The sequence below is a fragment of the Urocitellus parryii genome, chromosome 9, assembly GCF_045843805.1.
Source record: "Urocitellus parryii isolate mUroPar1 chromosome 9, mUroPar1.hap1, whole genome shotgun sequence".
NCBI lineage: Eukaryota > Metazoa > Chordata > Mammalia > Rodentia > Sciuridae > Urocitellus > Urocitellus parryii.
This window is the reverse complement of record NC_135539.1, coordinates 60,163,402-60,185,830: the sequence shown is the minus strand read 5'-3', so window position 1 is coordinate 60,185,830 and position 22,429 is coordinate 60,163,402. Positions and strand designations below refer to the sequence as shown.

Genomic DNA, 22,429 nt, shown 5'->3' with positions numbered 1-22,429 from the left:
GAGGTGCCATGGTGTCTTGATTGGAGTCAGATGACTTGCAGAATGTTGTAAGCATTTTCCATCATTACAATAGACCTTGACCTCTCTATTAAATTCTTAGCCATTCCTGAGCAGCTAGGTCTGTAATTTGATTTAAACATGGGTATAATCCACTTTCCCAGAAACAATGAAAGGTGGCACTTAGGGGTTTAGTTACAGCCTAGCAAACAATATTTCCTTAATAATGTATCCCTGGGTCCTCCCGTCTTTAATGCAACATCTTATATTCTATAATTTCCAAAGTCCAACACAAGTCTTTTCCTTTAATCACATAATGAAAATTTTTAAATTGAGGACAGTGATTTTTTTTTTCTAGGCTCTTTGGTGTGTGTTATTTGTGGAGATTTTTCTCAGGAAGACTATTCCTTAGAAGAGTCTAGAAGTTTATCAGAAAGGGGAATAAACCTTTCATTGTAGATCTTGAGTTTGAAAACCCTTTCCCAAGTTTTGAATGTACCAGGTACTCTGCTGAGTGGCGGGAATATAAACAAGCTCATAGGTACCACAGTCCTGTCCTCAACCACTGTGACCATCACTGCCCACCAGATACTAAATTATTTAGCTGCTCACTTTTAAGAACACATTTTTTCCCTTCCCAGTGAACATGGAGGCTCTGGTCTTTAGGCCTGGCAGGCTTTTGTTCCCATAAAGTCTTCAAATGAGCCACTTGCTGCCATAGAATGCACTGTGGCTCAGAGGTGAGTTGCTAAACAATTTAGCTATGATGGGCATTGCAGGCTAGGTCAAAGAAAAAGAATGCGGTTCTGAAAAAAAAAATACATATAAGGTCCTCAAATGAATGGCAATACTTTAGAGTTGCATATGTTAACTGTCACATCTCTACTATATGTCATGGATATTCTTAAGCCACCATTGGAGGAGGGTCTTACATGTACCGTGATTTAGGTTCACTGAACACATTTTTGTACTCATGAACACCTCAGAACCTCATGGATACCCTGTGAAGTCTGTGAGAGAGCTTGTCTAGTATAGTGACTCAACAGGACTCAGGCTAGTACAAGTGTTGATTCTGTCACTTCCTGTGAGTGCAAGTATCCATACTTTCACTTCCTGTCAGTGTCCATGGCTTCACTTCCTGTGAGCGTAAGTGTCCATGCCTTCACTTCTTATGGTTGTCAACTATAACTGGGAGGCTGGTATCCCACTGGATTGCTCACCTCCATCCAAGCACATCTTTGGTTTACCTTTGTGTGCCTTCATTTTGTACATGTTCCATGATGTGTGAAAGGCTGGGAACCACCATAGTATCTCACTGTGCAGAAAAGAGACAACTTTGTGGAAGGAGAAATAAGCTTAAGGTCATGGAGTGGCTGGGGATGAAAAGAGATGACTCAATTCTGCGCTTCAGATTCCAATACTAATGTGTTTTCTCTTAGATCGTGTCACTTATCAACTGTGGGTTTTTCAGTTGATCTATGATTTGAGTCAAATATGGAGGACAAAATCAGTTTACATAAATTGTGTACTGAATATGAAATATTTATTGGAAAGCAGTATTGCTATACACATGGACACTGGGGCCAGTTTTCCTAAGTTTAAATGCCAACTTCATCATTTACCATCTGTGTGTCCTTGAGTATGTCACAGAACATCTCAGTGCCTCAGTTTTTGAGTATACTAATAGCCCCTATTCTCCTCACATTATTGGAGGATTAAATGAGTTGGTAAATATGGGATGTTCAGAATAGCACCTAGTACATCATAAATACTCTGTGCTCATGATTATTATTACATACTTTGGGCTGATCAGCTTCCTAATGAAGAACCAGAACTTACTCTCCAGCGTGGTGGGTAGAAGTTTTGCTGGCTGGTCGGTGGGCAGGTGGCAAGAGCAGCTGAGTAGCTGTTGGATGATCCCTGGACTCAGCTGCTTAAAGTCCTCCTTAGAAATGGATGAAAATCTATTCTGTAGAAATATCTCCACCAGCTGCTGAGCAGAGAAGCAACTCTGTATGGGGAAAACATGCTGTTACTAACCTCAGTTTTGAACCAGTTGTGCCACCAATTGCCATCCTCGAGGAACCAAACTAGACAGAATGTCGACAATGGGCAGAGGAAGCCATTCCTATACATTTTCCTGCTGCTCTTTGTTCATTAACTTTTTGTGAACCTCCCAGGATTATTTTTAAATCTGAGATCAAAGTCTGTAGCACCTTGCTTTCATTCTGAATCTTATTTAATATTTCCTGCACACTTTTTTCTTTCCTGAAAAGACTCACTGTTTTTATAATGTGTTGCATGGTGATGGAACCAGCAGTCAAAATAAGGCTTGATGCCTGTGTTTTGTTGGTTTTCAACGTAGCTAAGACTTCACGGGATAAACAGGAACTTGGTGGTAATGAGGTCGTTATCTTTAATAACTCCCTGATTTAATAAGCCTGTTTTGGCAACCTGTATTTCCAAAAGTGATAAAAGTAAGGTTAAAAATTTTAAAAGTGAATTCTGTGTCAACTAGCTGGTACACAAACACTCAATGATACGACTACCTGTGTTACTTGACATCACCGTTCCACAGAACAGCAGGAATTGTTGTTTTCTATTGTTTTATTTTTTTATCTTAATGTTTATAATTTTCCATATGATATAGGCATATTAATTAAGTAAAACTTATAAATAAACAACAAAGGCAACAAGTCTCTTAAAAATTGCCAAAAGGCATTTTTTTTCATCTCCGAAATAAAAGCTGATGTTTGTATACATCAAAGATTACAATGTAAATGTTTTAATATGGGAATGCAATTGGCACATATTTTCACAAGCACAAATGAATGACTTTTATTGAAAGAAGACCCCAATGCAATATATTTGTGATCTTTAGTTGCAGTGACTAAAGTGTTTTTAGAAAAGTCAGTGCTTTACGAGGCTAATCTGATTTGCTGTGCTGTAGTATTTTTAATATTTTAAACAGAGACAAGTTTTTAATTAAAAAATAATGATACATTCTTTTTCAACAATACAGACACAAAAAAAATCATCTGGTGATGGTTCCATAGATAAGAAAATTTTTTTCTTGATTAGGAAGCTTTTGTTTGCACGGAACACAAACCACACAAACCAGAAAATCAGGAGGAGACCACAGTAGAAGGACACAAAGGATCTCAGAGAATCCAGGCACTGAAGGCCACACCTCATAAGGAGCTGCAGCCCCAACTGGAAATCGGAACCAAAGATGTGTATGTGTGTACACACATGTACACGAAGCATTTTTCCTCTCTGTTTCCTTCTATGGGTATCTATTTCCTTCTACACTTTGTCCTCTCATTTGATAATCATGAGGCTATGTAAATTCCCATTCTAAAGTGACATTCAGTCAGGAATCCAAGAATGGATTGAGTCTGCAAAACCTGACAAAGAACTGATTAGTTCAAGAAAGTCATCTGGGGGCTCTCTTGGGTCAGTTATCTGTCTGGTAGGTCAGTTCTACCCATGTGGTAGGAGTGAGGAAGGCATTTGTTACAAAGGAATTGTGCAAGAATTCCAAAAAGGTTCCTACTCACCTGAAAGTATCACCTGAAAGTTAAATATGTGGTATTCCTCCCTTAAATAAGATAATGTGTACCAAAGACAATATTCTTTTTTGAACCATTTGTTACAGATGGAATATGTTTATCTCATTTAAAATACTGCCAAAAGAAAGGGAAATTAGTAACACACTTTTGATGATGAAATCTCCATCATAAATATCTTATGGGAAAATGTCTAGCTGGTAAGTAAGAGCATAGAGGTAAACAGGAACAGAATATCATGCATCTTTTCCCAGTTCATTGTCAAGAAATTGAATAGTTTCTAGTTTTAGAATACCTTCTCAGACAGAACAGTTATTCTATTATAAGCTTCTGTGCCCTTGATCTTTACTTGCTATTGCTCTGTAAGTCATTATTGTTTTAAATTTCTTCTGAAATTGCTAATATGAATGTCTTAGTGGTGACTCATTACATTCCATAAAATGTTAAAGAATAGAATGAAAATTTAGAATGTCTGGTCAGTAATCTTTAAAACACCTTTATTCCTTTGCATAAAACTTCAATATGTGCTGACTCTTGTGTTGATGTCATCAAGTTTCTATGAAAGTTTTCAAATGTCTTCTAAAATAATGGTGTCTAATTTTCCCTTTTGATAATCACTTGGAGGGCTTATTATAAGATAGAGTTTTGGGCTCCACTCTCAGGGTTGCTAGTTCAGTAAATTCTGGGGTGGGGCCTGAGAATATACATTTCTCACAAGTTTCTTGGTGATAATAATGTTTCTGATCCAGTGACAAGACTTGCAGAATGTTGTCTAAATAATATAAGCAGGGTCCTCAGAACTGGTATTCCATGTTAGGGTCCCACCAAGAGTCACAAAAAAGTGACATATTGGGACAGAGAAGAATAATTGTAGAAGAGATTATTTCATTTATTTTGCATAGTTAGCACAAACAAAAATTGTAATTGTTTTTAAAAATGCATGCCTTAAATAAGAAAACATAAATTTTAATAACCTTTGTTCCTTATGCAAATGAAGTTTCCATAAATCAAATTTATTCCCTTCCTGAAATATGGCTCTGGAGACACACTTAAGGATACTTTACAAAGATTAATCTGGAGGTCATTTTTGTCACCTTCCATTGAATATAATAATCATAAGTTTGAAAGAATCAATTCTGATTGATATATTTTATACATGACATAGGTAACAGAAATTAACTTTTTTAAAATGCATAGTAGCAAAAATATTTGATATTGCCCAATCATGCATTCACAACTTGTGAACACAAAATCCAGAATTATTAGGAATATAAAGTAGGTACTCTTGTCTGTTTTAAGATACAGAGTGTATTTCATAGAAGTATTGCTCATTTAAGATATAAAGAACAAAATATTTTTAAGATATTTAAATCATTTCCCAATTAATAATATAGTAGGTCCAATTTCCTGGACCATTTCCCAAATAATATCATAGTTGTTAAGAATGTGACCTATATTATTTATATATATATGATATGTATATATCATATATATATATATTTATATATGTAATATATATAAAACTGAAGATATATATCCTCAGTTTCTATAAACTCAAGCAATGCTTATTAGCTCCATAGCTCATTTATAGGATGCAATAATACAAACTAACACATAGTTATTCTAGGAACTAATGAACTAATGCAGGTCAAAATAACACAGTATCTGATGCATAATAAGTATTTAATAAATGCAAGCCATTATCACAGAACACTAAGTTCTGAAGATTTTAAATGACTAGGGCAGAGAAAGATTCTTTGATCAAAGTTGGGTTCAGTAAGATTAATTTGTCTAAAATGAACCTCTCCAAACTCCTTTACAAGCCACGGTTAAATGTGTATTTCCAGTATATTTTCCCAACTTGTTTGACCATAGCACCTAAAGAGAAGCTAAGGTAGACCAGTGACTGTTCTCTGAAACACAACTTTAGGAAATACAGATATAGATACGTTTGTAGGCTCACCTATCACCTTTTAAAAAATCTTCAGTACCATCTACTATACAAATAATGTCATGTTGCTCACAATCTAAAGCAATTGCTTCCTAATCTAACTTAAATTTTTTATGCATTATTGTAGTTATTTATGCAATGTATATATCCTCCTCTGCCTTGTATTGTCCTTAAATGCTATGCCTATATTTATTCAGCACTGGTTTCATTATGCCTAGGATGGTGATTGGTACATACTAAATGTTCACTATATATTTTCTGAACTAATTTTATATGGATTTGATAGTGACCCAAAGAAGAAAAGAGTAATATATTTCATTCTCCTAAATATCTTGGCTTTTCGGTGGATACAACATCTTTATTTTTATTTTATATGGTGCTGAGGATCGAACCCAGCGCCCCACACATGCCAGGAGAGCATATTACCAGTTGAGCCACATCCCCAACCCCCTTGTTTTTATTTCTACAGGAACTTGCTTATAGAAAAAGAAGTAAGACCATGCTATAGAAATAAATCATTTTTACTTTTAAGAAAATATACATTCTCTTCTTGAATTTTCTACAACTCTGATAGAACTCTCACTGCTGAATTTCTTTATTAATAGCAAATGATTATATGAGAGAAATAATGGAAATACCTGATCCCAGGAAACTGGGCCATCATCTGAACCTTTGTCCACAGACACAGATAGATTAGAGTAGCCCCAATCATGGATTGTTATGTTGTTTTGTTTCCTTTGAAGTTGATGGATTTTATCCTTTTTGATACAGGTGGTTTTGGTCCAGAGAGTATTGAGAAGTTGGTCTAGTTCTAGAAATTTCATACAAAATTGGGTGTGACATAGAATAGGCAGATCTTGTTCAGAATAATTATAATTTCACATGGCTATAGCATAGACATTTTACAAGATAAATTTTTGTTCTGTTGAAAAATCAAGGTTTCATTCTGAACAAAGACATAACATTTATACCTCACATGAATATGGATTCTCTCACAGGATCTACCTAAGGCTGAACCAATCTTTTAAAGGTATTCCCACCATTTAAATACACTAGAGATGATAAATGGGCAACACAACCAATGAAAATGTCTTCCATTAAGTAAAATATTTTCCTTTAATACAAATGTATAAATTAAAGAAGATACTAGCCTAGATTTTAGGAAATGTATTTCCTTGAGTCAATCCACATCATTAGTAGATTGATTACTACTTTAATGTAGCTAAGTCAATCAAAGTGTCTTCCTCTGTGGATATGAAGAAAAGAAAAAATAAATGAAAGGGAGATGTGATTACAGAGACAAACTAGATCTTGTTTTCCAGTGATATTATGGAATGAATATAAGTTTATAGATTGCAATTTTGTTTCCCTCAATATTACTCTAGGCTTCAAAAAATACAGAGGAAAATTAAATGAAATTATAAATTCATATGGATTTATTCATCCTTTTACTTGTTACTAAAATGTCTTTGGAATTCTCCTAAATGTTATCAATGATAGAAAAACTACAAACTAGAATTTTATTTTAAATGATTAGTTTTAAATTAAAAAAATCATGAGACTTGCAGAGAAAAGGGAAAATGTGACCCATGTTCAGGAAAATGAGTAGTCAACAAATACATCCCTGAGTAATCCCAGATGTTGGTTCTAACAAATTCTTCAAAGCAGCTAGTGTAAGCATGTTTAAGGAACTAAAGGAAAACATACTTAAAGAAAAAAAAGGAAAGTATGAAACAACAAATCACCTAATAGTAATTTTCAATAAGGAAATAAAAATTAAATAAAAGAAATTCTGGAGAAGGAAGACATAATAACAAAAAATTCACTAAAGGCACTCAATAACATATTTGAGAAGGCAGTGGGGGGGTGGGGGGGGAATCACCAAACAGTGAAATAAGCTAGACACTGAAAATCGTGTATGGATTTTTCTCTTACCTATGGAAGTCAGAGAGAAATAATGAATTTTTTAAAAGGGGAAGGGTCTTATGATAATATAATGGGAATCAGTGGAGTAAAGGAAGGGGAATTAGGGAGAAGAAGGCTAGTGAAAGGAGGAACAGCAGAATGAAATTAACCAAATTATGTATGCACATGTATACACCTATCACAATGAATTCCACTTTTACACATAACTGAAATGTACCAATTAAAAATTGAATCCATTAAGAACCACTAAACAAAAAGATAAATTAACAGAAACAACCCATTTTGAAGAATAGAAAGTAAAAACAGAGGAAGAACAAGAAGTCTCAGAGAGTTATGGAACAAGAAGCATATCAAACCTATGTATTGGCAGTCACTGAAAGAGAGGACAAAGAGAAAAAAAATCCGAAAAATAATCTATTGAACAAAATAATACCCCCAAACTTTCCAAGCGATGTAAAAATCTAACGTGTTTAAAAAGCTCATCAAACACCAAGGAGGATAAACACAAAAAGATCCACACCCAAACGCATTATAATTAAGTGGTTGCATGTCAAAAGACAAAGATAAATTCTTGAAAGCAAAAAGTGAAAAAGGACTCATCACATGTGAGGGAGCATCACTATAGTTAACCACTGACTTTCCATCAGAACAATAGAGACCTGAAAGTAGTGGGATGGTATAATCAGAGAGCAAAAAGAAAAAAATTGTCATTTAAGAACCTAATAGCCAGCAAAATAATCCTTCAAAATAAAGGTGAAAAAAAAATTCCAGGTAAACAATGAATGAGAGAATTCATTGCTAGCAGATATGCCTTATAAGAAATATAAAATTAAGTCCGTTAGGCTTAAAAGAAATGACCCAAATGTACCTTTTGTTTAAATTTTTCATTTTGTTCAAGTCTACTGGAAAAATGAAGAGTACTAGAAACATAAGAATGCAAGTTAATTAAAATATTTTGCTCATTTGTTCTCTAAATACTTTTAATTTGTTCTAATTAGTTATACATAACAGTAGGATATCTAAATTTAATCAGGAAATACTATAGGCTTTTCTTTTAAAATCAGCAATATAATAAGAATACTAATCACTCCCACTCTTATTGTATTATATTGGAATTATTAACCAGTGCAATTCCACAAGAAACAAATAGAAATACAAGACTTAGAAAGAGAAAAAATTATATCTTTCTGAAGATGATATAATTATATAGCCGAAACTCCTAAAAATTGATGTAAAAAGAAAATAATCAGAGTAGGTTACAAAAATAATCTAAAAAAATCATGGCTTTCATATATCTAAAGATAAACTAGAGGATATAATTAAAGAAAACCTCACTAATGGGATCCAAAAAGAAAGTTAGATGCCTATATATAAAATAACAAGAAACTCCTAAAACCTGTGTGAGGAAAATTTTTAAAAGTTCCATAAAAATATACATGTAGACATGAATAAATGGAAAAACATTTTTTGTTCTTGGATATAAAGGTGCAAGACCTTATAAATACCAATTCTCTTTAAGTAATTTTATATACATATTACATATAATTATATATGTATATGCAATGTATTTATATATATATTTTCTATATATACATATTTTTTTCTATCATAATAAAATTACCTTAAGTTTTTTCTTGGAGCTTGACAATTTGATGGTATTCATTAGAATGAACAAGCAAACTAGGAAAATCTTGGAAAGAACTATGGAGAAGGCTAGCTGTACTAGGCAATGAGATGCTTTTTAAAAATCTCTCTCTATCCATCTTAATGCAGATTTGAAAAATAAGTCATACCACTTTTGAGTCATCTGTCATCTGTCTTACCTAGTACAAAGAAATGTGCAAAAAAATTCTGATTTCCTTCATGACACCCCATTTCATCTAAGAGCCCCAAAAAGGAATTCAGCAAAGACAGAAAATTTACATTATTTTAATTTAAAATTAAATGGTTCACATATATGATGATAAGCAAACTGGTTGTTGACCATCTTGAACCCTGAATTAGTGAATTAGCCTTTCATGATTCTACAGAACACTCTGCCACCTCTGTCCCAGTTTATTTATTTAATTACTTCTTAGTTGTTGATGGACATTTATTTATTTATATGCGGTGCTGAGAATTGAACCTAGTGCCTCACACATGCTAGGCAAGTGCTCTACCACTGAGCTACCAGCCCCAGTATTATGTGCCAATTAGGAAAGGGTATATTTAGGTCTATGGCAGACCTAAAAATCTTCCCTTTGGCTTGATATCACAATTTTCATCAACACAGAAAGGGGCCAAATCTGTCTTTACACCTCATCACCACACAGACATCATAACACATTTGCCTTGAAAAGCCACCTGAGCCCCTCTTACTACATGCCGACATAAAATGGTACTTAAAATACAACCGAACAAATTCAGTCATTGAAATGCTTCAGCCTTTGTTTTTGGCACAATCGTTTTGGAAGCTGTGACTTGGAAGTTAAATTCATGAAGACCCTCCTTACCTGATAAGTGGAGAGTATTCGTGCTATTCAAGAAACTGAAAATATATTCTGTAAAATAGTCTGGGGCTGGCAAGTTTCTTCGTCCCAGACAAACACCCTGGAGGGACAAAGCAATGATTGTCGCTGCCAATCTGGGAAGTGTATGTTCATCCGCACCGTCACTGTTCTGGATTCCAGATTTTTTCTGTAGCATTTTTGTTCCCATACACTGAAATCACATACAAAGAAAAAACTTTTAACTTCTAAAATTATTTCGAATACTTTAAAATTATCTCTAGGATTTCCCCCCCAAGGACAAGGAATAGTCCATCGGAAAGAAGATTGAATTGTGTACTTGTGTACGGGAATGACTGTCATCTCACAAAGTTGTCTCAGATGCAACTGTATTTGGAAATACCCCCTTCTTCCACTTTTTTTTTTTTTGGTGCTGAGGATTGAACCCAGGGCTTGTGCATGCAAGGCAAAGCACTCTACCAACTGAGCTGTATCGCTAGCCCAATACTGACTTCTTTTATCTGCCATGATACTGAGTGTTCTAAGGCCCCTTCCACCAGTCCTCAGTTATCCAGCCTTTCTTATTATCATCTCATGGATGTGCTTTTCCCAAGATGATCCCCTGCTCTTATAGCATCCTCTCAATTGGTGAAATCTCTCCCACCTTCCAACACAGCCTGCAGGCCAATGACTTTCAAGTCTATATTCCCTACCTTGACTTCACACCAGCCCTGCTGCCTTAACCATCACAGGGCACTTACTTACTTCCACATCAGCCCTTAGTCTCAAGTTCAGTGTGAACTTATTACAAATCAAAAGTCAGCACAGGGTCTATGTTCTTTGAACTCTTAAAGACATAGGACAAATGACACGGAGCCTTTTTTCATATTTATATGTTAATTTTGCTCAACTAAATTATAAATATCTAAAAGGCTAGAATTTTGCCTTATATTCTACTAGTATTCCCATTCGTTGGTTTAAACATTGATTTTATGCCTACTGTGTGCCTGGCACCATGCTTAGGCCCACTCCAGATGAAGAAGAGAATGTGCTCATCATCAGAGAAATGAAAAGAAGGTTATTGTGTCAATGTTCAATTTTCGTGACCTGGGACAAGGAATAAAATGTACACATTAGATTTATTCCTTTCTAAGTCTGTAATTGGTGAACTTGGCAGGGAGCATATTCATTGCTGTGGTAGACAGCAGAATGGAAGGCTGAGAGTCAGTTATCAAAATCTTGTTAGATTTGGAGACATAGCAAGAAGTTCTTTTGCATGAAAATAAGTTAAATACTAGATAACATGAACCTCACAGAAGTATGAATTTTTCATAGAGGTTGTAAAATAGTAACCCTTACAAGGTGCCATTGATTTCATCCTTGAAGTGTTTAGGGTGTAGCCAAGAATGCGCATTCTCTATGCAAGGGGCAGGGCTGGCAGAGAGCTCTGTGCACATCCCTATTCCTCTACCAAGAAATCACAAACAGTAAAAGAAGAGGTGGAACACTAAGGGATTGAGTTAGGAAGATGGGAGACAAAGTTGTTTGGAATGAAGAGATGGAATGATGTCTGTGTTTTGTTCTTTAGGGGAGTTGGCCACAGTAGGACCCTATGGAGTAGAGGTGTTTCTTTTGGGGAATGAGTGAGGTTCACCTGAAATAGCTGTTACTGGTTTGATTCGTAGAAGCCAAGCCCTGTGCAGATCAAGACCTGGGGTTGCTAGTGGAGGGTCTCCTGTTCCAGCACCCCCTACCATGACCTCACATCATCTGGTCAAAAAGAGCAGCAGCTACAGTGAGGTGTCAACAGCCTTCTGCAAAAGTCTATATCAACTGATTTCCTAGGGAGTCCTGGGTGTGCCTAGTTCCAAGAACTAGGAACAGTGCTATCTCTAGGAGATCACTAGTCTAAGACCTAGCAAAGGCTATGAGAGCAGGAGCTCAATTCCTGTTGAATAAAAGTTGTCCATGTAACATTATTTTACCCTATTCTGAGAATGTCTGATCTCACAAACACTCAGAAACCCAGGTATTGGCAGTACGTGTGTAATAACCATAAACCTAGACACATACACACCATCTGGTTTTAAGCACTGGGTTTCCGTTTAATTTGCATCACAAGACAGTAATGGGGAGGATGACTAAATTCCTAGTGGCTAATTCAAACGCATCTTGTGTTGTATAGATGTTACAATGAAGCCATCATATCCAGGAACACATCCTTATTAAACAGAAAATTGATTTCTCTCAAGGAAATTTTTCCTAAAATGAAACTAGAAACAAGATTATGGTCCAATTTTGATATTTACATGATTAGAGCTACTTCATGATGTTGGCAAAGTGCCCTGTAAACAGCCTTTCTATTAGTTCCACTAATGACAAGAGAAACTAAACAGATTTACAGCAAACTGGACGATATGTCTGCTGGCCATTAAGTCAAAGCATGACTATTCAGATACCTTTAGGTTACTGGAAGTAATCATTGATATGGAGAACCAAAATGTCTACACATAATCAATGAATAATTCAAGAGAGAAAAAATATTTTCAACAATTTCTCAAAGTGGTACAGGTCCTCAATTAATTCTGCTAGAAAAAGGGGCTTCAAAAACCTTGATGTTCAGAATCTTTACCTTCTGAAACTTTCCACTGCAACCCAGAAAGCATAAACACCATTAAAAGTTCAGCTTTTGCTAGAATAGTAATGAGGAAGCAAATGAGCAGGTGCCCATTTCCTAATGGGAGCTGGGAGAGATGAGAGGCCTCTGAACAGACCCTGTGCACAGGCAGACCATGTAATCAAAAACCATAAAAGGGCTCATGCTGATCATCATGAATAATGCCTTTGGCAAGATGCTTCCTTGGGAAAATAATTAACAATGAATTCATCTCTCTCAAACTGTTTCTGCCTTCTTCCCTGGCCAGTAGCAGGGTAGGTAGACACAGTACCCTCCACCATTACAGTTCAGTCCTTGCAGACTAATTAAAAACCCTGAGTCACTGGAGTGCTCAAGGGGAGTCAGAAGACAGAGCTGCCCGTCACCTGTCCTGCCTGCCTATCAGCCGCTGGCTTTCTGGCTAAAATTCATCTTCTGATTAGTCATCACATTTCTACTTTTAGACTCAGATTTCTGAATTATGTCACTTACCATACCGTGGATTAGGAAAAAAAAAAACACATAAATACTTATCTTTCTTAGAAGTTTTTGAAAGACTTGGGAATCATTAACTGACTAAATATACATAAGTGAATAAGAATCTGAGACAGCATCTTAGCAGCAGAGCTAGTTAGCAACTGTGCCCCTGTTACCTGGCTTCTGGATGTGTCAAAGTGCTGCCTGGTGAAAGCCAAGATATCTTCTGTCTCATTCTGTGAAAGGAAATAGGAGTCTTCATCCTTCCTGAGGCTCAGGAGGCTGTGTAGGTAAAATTTATACTCTTTATTACTCATGTTGAGCTTTGAAGAACAGATCTCTTCCTGGTGAATAATGTAATAGAGGAGGAGAAGAGAAACTCTCTGGACCACCTCTTCTCTAAGCTGATCTTCAAAGTCTCCTCCAGCTATTAGTAATAGTGCATCTGGTTCAAAACACTGTGGAGGGGAGGGAAGAAAGAAACAGAAGCAAAGTTTTAACAAACAGCTCCAGAACACGGACAGCCATGGGGTCTCCACTGCCTATACTTTATGTGTAGAAGGGGAAAGGAGTCAGGTCTGATAACTAGATTCAGATAGGAGCATCATGGCTGGACTTTCATATAACAATAATGCTCTCCTCAGAAGCCTTTTTTCTAAGAGTAGTCTAGTCCTTCTATCTCCAACCATAGTTGTCACACTGTCAGAGTTGTCAGTCATATAGTTGTAGATCTGCTGATTTACATAAAACTAGCCAATTCTTTGGCTTTTAAAATGATCTCCCATGAGATATCAAATAAAATCCAAACTCCTTACAGTTTTCTTCCTGATCTAGCCCCTGTCTACCCTACCTGCCCTACCTCATCTTAGCCTTTCTCTACAATATAACTGAAATTCTGCCCCTATGATTTTTCTGTCGGTTCCTCAAAGCTCTTTTCCCACATCTTTTGGGTCTTCTTGTTCCCCTTATTTCTCAGGCATTAGCTCAAAGTGCCATCCCTTTAGGGAAGCCTTCCCAAAGACCTGCCAGCCCCCAATCTTTGTTCTTCTGCACAATGCTATCCAATAGAAATATAATGCAAGCTACATGTGTTTGGAATTTTCTAGAAGCCACATTTTTTTAAAAAAAGAAACAGGCCAAATTAATTTTAATAATATTTTATAGAAATTCACATATCCCTAATAATGATCATTTCAGCATGTAATCAAAGATTTTTAAAAATTATTAATTTTGATGAAGCACATATTAAGTGCTCAATATCTACAAGTGGCTATAGCCACTGTGTTAGATAGCCACCTCTGGAACATATCATTATTTTATTTGCTTCATAGCACTAGTATTATAAAATTACTGGGGTTTTTTTCTTGTTTATTTTCTTTATCCCCCATGAAAACAAGTGGATCGTGAAGGCTAGGTTTTTGTCAATTTTGTGCAGTTGTTTACTTAGGTATAAAAATTCAGTGATGGAGTGCCATATACCCCTCATCAATCTTACCAAAGATAATTGCTAAAAATGTTTCCACTGAAGAGAATCAGAACACATACCAACCCCAAAACATATCACTTTGACACACTGACACCGTTGAGCTAAAGGCAATTGAAAATCAGTAGATGAAGAAGGTCTCTCTGCCCTCCCGCTTTGTCTCTAAACGCCATTATAATTTCCCATGAGAAATGTTTCCTCCATGTACCAAGAATATGAAAACATTCTTATCACTGGAGACAGAGTTGATGCAGATATTCTTCTATACAAACTTGACTACAAGAACCTTACTAATGAAGGAAATTAGTATCCATCATCTATTTTCCATTCATTTCCCCACAGTTTACCACCCATTTTCCCTCCTCTTGTCACATCTCCACAATTTATTGCTCTTTGTTAAAATGGTATACAAGTCCCTGGGTCCAGCCACTTCTTCTGGGCTTGCACTTCTTCCTCTGAGGTTTTCCAAGCTACATAAAAATATTAACATCAAACTAAACCTGTATGCCTTTTCTTCTGTTATGCTTTAGTCAGTTCAGCTCACAGGCCTCAGTCACAGAATCTAAGTGGGTAGAGGAAAAGTCTTTTGTCCCCTATCACAAACCACAGGCAGATGTGGCTCCTCTAATCTGAAAAATTCACATGGTCTGAGGGGTTAGGGATAACATCATAGGGCAGTAAGAAAAAGATGGACATGGGAATTGTGGATAGGCAGCTTTCTTAGCAAGAGAGCAGCTACCTTTTGTCAGAGACAACTGGGAGGCTCCTGAGATTCTCACAGAATCTGAGAAGCAGCTCCATTACCTAGCCACAACAACCTCAGAGTGAAGTAATGAAATGAATGCCTGTCAGTATCTCAGAGTGAGTTGTCCCCACTTAAAGGTTCTAATTCTCTGCCTTCTGTGCTACCCAGTAGGTCAGAAGGTGCCCTCTGGTACATACCACCCTGATCCAGAGGAACAAATTTCCAAAGCAAAGGATAATGATGTTCTTCCACAAGCCAAGGAACTCCAGTCTCACTCCCATCTCAACTGCAAGGGCTTGAGAACTCAGCAAAGAGAGGAGAAACAGTATTTGCAATGAGAGTGAATTTTACTTTTACAAGTTTAGCCGTTTGCAGGATTAACACCAACAACAAGTGAATAAGTTGAAATAAAAGTGCAATAAAGTCATTCTTGGTTCCAAACAACCCCCTCCTGAAACCAAACTAAGGTAGTATTAGCTCCCAATTATTAGCAGTTTGGTGCCCAGAACTGTGCTGAGCACCTTAATATCCAGGCACTCCTCAGAGTATAATCTAATTGGTTCTGGAAAATGTTTAGGCTAATGATTTCTTTGACAGTGAAAACCCTATTCCATTATTTTAGATGGAAAAATAATGTATAATAATCCTGTATAATAATCCACCAAATATTTTCACATACTGTAAGGCATTTAGAATACCAGTTATGCAATTACTTAATATTTAGTGAATTGATGGATACATTTGTATGCAATATGCAAAGATAATAAACAGAAATAAGAATTATATTTTCCTTCTGTTAAAAAAAAAGTGTACCTCTAGTATATGTGAAAACCATTATAAGACCTGATAAGTAACTAGCTTAAAGCCACAGAGCTCATAATGGTTAGTTGTACTAATGCTCATTCCTGCTCTAGTAAGGATAGGCCTTATTCTTTTATTGTTTTCTTTTGTGTCATGGATAACATAAGCTGTGGACCCATTGTACAGCCCTCCCAATCAATTATTTTCCTTCCTTCCTAATTTATAGGAAGAAAGATAATCTAAGATCAATAGGATTGGTAAAACTCAAAGAGCAATCAGAATGAGGAATTTATACATGCAGAGGGTTAAATGAATTCATGATGATATACTGATGGGTGGGACTGGATCAGTAGGAAGAAGAACATCAACACCAAGAGAGAATGCTCATGAGGCCACCAGACCATGCACAGATAGCCAGGGCTTGGACACACAGCAGTGTATGTGGCCACATTTCATCAGGTCTGAGATGCCTAAGACTCAATCCATCAATAGTTCCTGCTCAACATTTTGCCAGGCCTTTTCAGGATTAGAATATCGGGTTTGCAAGGCATAGGGCAGCTGAGAATGGGGTATGCATTGTAATCGTGCTAAGTATTACAGAACTGGTTTGTACAAGGCATACAACACACAAGGTAAAACTAACTTCTGACTTTGAAAAGTTTAAACCAGTTATGGAAGCATCTAATTTTGTGTCTCTAGAGATTTCAGTTGAATAAACAGGTACTACCTAGCCCTTGCTTTAATATTTTGAGGCTTGCTTAAAAAAAAAAGTGTAACTGTGAATTAAATGACCAGGACCTGAGAACTTTGCTCCCTTTGATGATACTAGAATCTTAGAAAAGTTATCCTAATACAGAAGGTGGTGGTTTGAGGAACAAATGCAGCAGAAAGCATCAAATGAAATAAATAAGGAAAAACAAATCCCCCAATTGAAAGCACTTTAGGGGGTGGTGGTGGGGAAGGGGACAAGGATTTTCAATATATGGCCACTAGATTTGTTTTCATTGTTAAAGTTTTTGACTGAATTGTGTGTGGGAAGGATGTTTAGCAAATTTTTGCAATTATTGCCACCCCATAGGCATCAAGATCTACTCTGACCAAGGCTGCTGACTACAGTGAAGTGATTCTTTGTTAAAGAAGAATAGACCCATTCAGGAATAATCCAATGATTTTCCTTCAAATCTTGTCATGTGGAGGCATAAGTTGTAAAAGGAAAAATGCCCACACAGATTCTAGGAATTCATTTTGAAGACTTCATAAAGCAATAAGCTTTGGCAAAAGATTGATTCAAATTCAAGCAGAGGCTTCCTTACAAGCTAATAGGTTACCCTGATCCTTGGTAATAATTGTTCATTACACCCTGAAGCCAAATCAGATTGGCTAGGTAAGTGATTCAGCTTCGCTTATTGCTTATGCCAGGTGAGAACCTTGGTGGCAAAAGCATTATGATAATTTCTTTTTTTGTACATCAATAAGACAGCTGCCAAACCTACAGGATGAACTTGAGGTTTTAACCTCATAAATGTTAAAAATTAGATTTTGATCCAATCTACTGTCCTCTTTTAAGTTCTTAGATTTTTGTGAGGTCTTGTTTGGGTATGAGGAATATTTGTTTTTAATGGACAATAATCAATGTTAATATACAAGAAGGAAATTTTATTTCTTCCTTTTCCTGCCAAAGGACTGGATGGATGTTAGCTGATGGCAGACCATGGCTCTCGATGGGTCTGAACAAGTTTTAGTGGCTTTTTTGACTGACAAGAAGAAAGTCTTTGCTTCGAAGAGTGAGGGTAAACTTGTTAAAGATGCAAGATAAATCTTGTAATTTTCTACATTGTATCCCATGAAAGTTATGACAAATGAATGGGAGGGTGGTGCTGAGTGTGAAATAAACAAAAAACCTTTGTGTCTCAACTTAAATGTGGCTGAGAATTGTTTGAAGAACTTGGTTAAAATCCTGAGCATCTGGCACAGCTGAGGGGACCTTGTGGGACAGGCAGGAAAAGCATCCTGAAGAATGTCACTGTTCCAATGTCCCTGGACCAGGAAGGACCAGCTACATCTGCATGAGGTACAGGGAAGAGAAGGCAAAGAGGAAACTTGAGCTCCTGTGTCCAAGCTCATGCATGCCCAGATGTCCCTGTGATTCCCCAGAGATATCCCCAAGGAGAGACTCACTAGATCAGTTCTACTGATGAGGAAGCCGAGAGTCAGCAGGTCCCAAAAGCTAGAAGGTGCCAGAACCAGGTTCTTTTTCCTTTGGGAAACCATGTAGGGTCCTGGTTCACATTAGTACTGAAGTAGAGTCACTTAATCCCTCATTAAGTCCAGTAAAGCTGTTTCTCATTAAAAAAGAAAGAAAAGAAAAAGCCAGGATCACATAAGAACTATCCAAAGACTACAGAGGAATCGGTTTATATTTAAATGCCCAATATTTCCAAGGAACCTCAGGTTTTCTTTTAATTCTATGTTTACGTAGACTTACAATATTTTCCTCCTCACAAATTCAAGGCACCCACTTCCCTTACTTTTCCAGACATTGAGAGATATGAGCTCACTCCCTTACCCTGTCATTTTACCATAGAGTTTCTAGCATGAGCCCTGCCTACCAGTAAAGTCCCTGAGATGACCAGACTCAAAGCAAGCTGAAGCCCTATGGTTTGGGACAGAACCTGGGTATTTATGAAATCGGAAGGATTCTGCTTTCACTAGTTTCTCATGAATGGCAGGGATATATTCCCTGGGCTCCTTGGTGACAGGTAAGGCAGGTGAGTGGAAGCCCACTGAGCAGGTGAAGCTGAGATTCACCTTGCTTCACTTCAGTTTTCTTCCAGAAAGGAAGAAATAGAGCATCAGAAAGAGTGTGAAACTATTATACTATTTCAAGGCCTGGAATGAAAATAATTCAAAGGAAAGCCAAATGGGTCAAATTCTTGATAATGACACAGAAAACAATAAATGTGAAACAATCCCTTTTCCCCAGGCCCCAAAATGGAGAACAATTTTGCTTGTTTACATTCCCCCTAGCAAGACCATATTCAAGCAGCCTTAATAAGGCACTCCATGTCATTAAAGGAGAACGTTGCACTGAAGCGAATTCTCAGAGGACATTCATAACACATGATTCCTGGGTACATCTAGAGGCATGTCTTCTGTTGCTATGTATCCATGTACATATTAATGTTGTCATACATGAATTGCCTATTATAACAAGTGTCCTCTGGGAGCCACTGGACATTTTAATAATTATTGAATTATTTATCATTGAAACAGAGCAGAGAAAGACTCTTATCTATGAGTAAGATCCCTTCTGTCACCAAAAAAGAAGAAGAAGAAGAAGAAGAAGAAGAAGAAGAAGAAGAAGAAGAAGAAGAAAGAAAGAAAACATTTGGCCATGAAATCCTTCCCCATCCCAGAACTATGTATGATTGAAAAGAAAATTCCAAAATTTAATTTGGAAAATTTGGAAGCAGTCATTTGCATCTGTTTTGCTTATTTTTTTCATTTAACTATACATTTGTAGGTTCTTCCCCCCAAAATCTCATGGGTCAGCAATACAATGGTAAAGATCAATTTTGCTTAATTTTTCTTTGCAGTTATTTTAAAGACACAGGGCTCTCACCTTATACATTGTTCTATCACCCCTCTACCATGGCATCTACCCACCCCAATGGGATGAATTCTCAAGCCTCCAATGAATGCATATTAAGTTCATCTGGAGAGATTTTTTTAAATTCCATCCTGGGAAATTTCAGTCTCCATCTGAGGAGGATAAGGTGCCAACATAGGTATCTGTGAAACTTTCCAGCAGATTCAGAAGTGCATCCAGGGTGGGGATCCACTTTGTAGACTAGGAGAAAGCTGTGCTATGGACCTCAGAAGTCATGGATCTAATTTCAGGTCTACCTGTATGTAGCATTTCTCTCCCTCAGCTCAGATTGGTCATTATGAAGACAATTATCCAATCATGAACTTCCTACCATGAAAAAATATCGGAAAACCCCAATCAACATCTAGAAAAAAAGTACTCAAACATTGAACATGAGACAAACATTAGACTGCTATAATTACACTACAGAAAACAAATAGCATCTATCTAACTAGTCACTGGCAAGTTGATTGCAGGCTCAAAAAAAGATTATAAAATTAGAAAGAAGAAAGGACTAAAAGTTCAAGCTCATAAATACCTCTAAACATACAGAAGTGTTCTCAAAAACATAAACATTACCCTTTCAACAACAACAACAACAAATTCTCTATCTTTAAGTATTCTCTGCAGAATGCTGAATGGTTTGTTGGATCCCAAATCTGGATGTTATTTGACCACAATGCATTGCCCACTTGGGTTTTAGAAGATCTGCATTTCCTTTTGCTTTGCTGAAGTAAGCAACCCTAGCATCCATTACTCTCTTTGGAACACACCTTGGCACCTGACCCCATTGCATTTCACTAACCAGGTTACAATCTCCTCGTATTCCATTTGTCCTCCGGGGGCACCCCGTCTTCTCCAACAATGTTTTGATGAGGCTTCGTGAGTGGTTGAGGGGCGGGTGGTCACCAGCAGAGAGAACCTGTAGTACTTCTGCCAGTTGGCCTTGACTCCCAGTGCTGCTGCTGTCCTTGGTTGAGGGTTTGACTGTCTCAGTCAAGGGAATGAGGCTGAGTAGAAAGAACAATGGTACCCAAATTTCTGAATGTTTGGTCCACAAACACATTTCCACGCTTCCTTTACCTTGAATCTGTCTTAGGTAGGTGTGAGTGGGTGGCTGTTCACAGGATAAACTTGAGACCAGAAGAATTTCTGTGGTAAAGGGCGGGGGGAAATAAAGGCTTCAATTATTGTGTCTGCAACATGTTTGAAAGGATTCATTAATTGGGTGGCTAAGCTGATTTGCAATGACAAGCTGTTTCTGAACAACGGGAGGTCTGTAGGTAATTTTTATAACCCCAAACAGCAGGCAGGAAACTATCTTGGCTGTAAACTTTGCAGCTACAGAAAAGCATGTCAGATTGCCTGTCTTGAAACAGCCAAACATTAGGAAGAGTAAATTGTCTCTTTTTTTCTGCAGGTGACACAAGTTACCAAACCTGGAAAGGAAACACCCTCCTCTAAGGTCATTGTAAAGAACCCCATGAAATTTACTCATCACTAAAGTAAGAGAATAAAAATGAAGGAAAAATAAATTCCATATATTGCCAATAAATTGTTGAGTTAGAAGTTTTCAGACAAGGAAAAGTACTGGAGGAAAAAAATAGTAATGTTCATAAAATACTGGTCACTCTTTAGTTAAGAATCAAGATTCTGGAGAATGAATTATCTTAGGAAAACAAGATTGCAAGATCTCAGAAGCCCTGATCAATCCACTCACTCGATAGTGATTAAAGGGATAGGAAATGACTTTTAAGCCAATCAGCTTTTGGAGAAAACCAAATTTCTTCAGTAGATTGGTTAAGGAATACAAAATGTTAACAGCAACTCATCTCAGATTCTGACCCAGGGATGAGCTAATAATGACCTTGGGGTAGTAACAAAGATACTGGGAATACTTTTGAGGTTAAGGGGGCAGGGGTGGTTAAGAATCTTTCTTAAGGTTCTTATGTTAGCATTTTTAAAATGACAGAGGATGATACAAACATTTCTAAACCCAGTGCTTACCTTAAGAAAGATAAACGATTATTTATCTGGAGCTCTGCAGGCTTTTAAATCTCAGAGAGCATTTCGTGGTTTCAAAGTCCCCTGTTTTTAAAATTCCTTGACTGTACACTGGGAGCCAGAGGGGATTATTTCAGCCCAGAGAAGTTTTCAGTTGCTATGGAGAGAGCTGCTCACAGGGTAACAATGAAGGTGGGTAAAAGGAACTTTCTGTCTGGCAGGTTTGGGGGATAATCAAATAAATCTGGTTAATAAATGGGTCCTTTTTATATTAATATTTAACTAATTTTTTTAAAAAGAATCATCTACAGTCACTTGCCTTTCCAGGGACAGAATGTAGGTCAAAAAAAAATCATGTTACAGAATAGAAAAGACTTTAGTGTTCAATCAAGATTTTTCTTTTCTTTCCAGCTAATTCTATGATAACTATGTCATCCAGACTTAAACTAAGCAGTTATTGGAAAAATAGTTTCTTCAGAACCTTATTTATCTCATAAGGTGCGGAAGTATAAAATATCAAAGGCATTCATAAGTAGAAGTTTTCAAACAAAATTTGTGAAAGGAGTAATGTTGTTACCTGAGAATTAAGTAGAGGCAAATGGGGGAATTTTAATTAGCTTCCTAGATTAGGATCCCTGGGGTCTGTGGATCTTGTGACATTCAGGCTTTTGCAAAATGCAGCCTC

The 22,429-nt window shown here is 36.8% G+C and overlaps 1 protein-coding gene across 4 annotated transcripts in view; it reads right to left on the bottom strand.

The window, feature by feature from the left end:
* The window catches only part of Slc39a12 (solute carrier family 39 member 12), a 67,689-nt gene extending 46,883 nt beyond the window's left edge, over positions 1-20,806 (bottom strand). For 3 of the 4 annotated variants that reach the window (XM_026407747.2, XM_026407748.2, XM_026407749.2), the window contains exons 1-5: positions 20,546-20,806; positions 13,239-13,520; positions 9,936-10,143; positions 6,156-6,328; positions 1,837-2,008 (exon numbers count right to left, since the gene is read on the bottom strand). In XM_026407747.2, coding sequence (XP_026263532.2) covers positions 1,837-2,008; positions 6,156-6,328; positions 9,936-10,143; positions 13,239-13,520; positions 20,546-20,806 — 1,096 coding nt within the window. The remainder of the gene's footprint in view (positions 1-1,836; positions 2,009-6,155; positions 6,329-9,935; positions 10,144-13,238; positions 13,521-20,545) is intronic. The other variant, XM_077802782.1, reaches the window with a different exon arrangement.
* Positions 20,807-22,429: the final 1,623 nt, after the last annotated feature.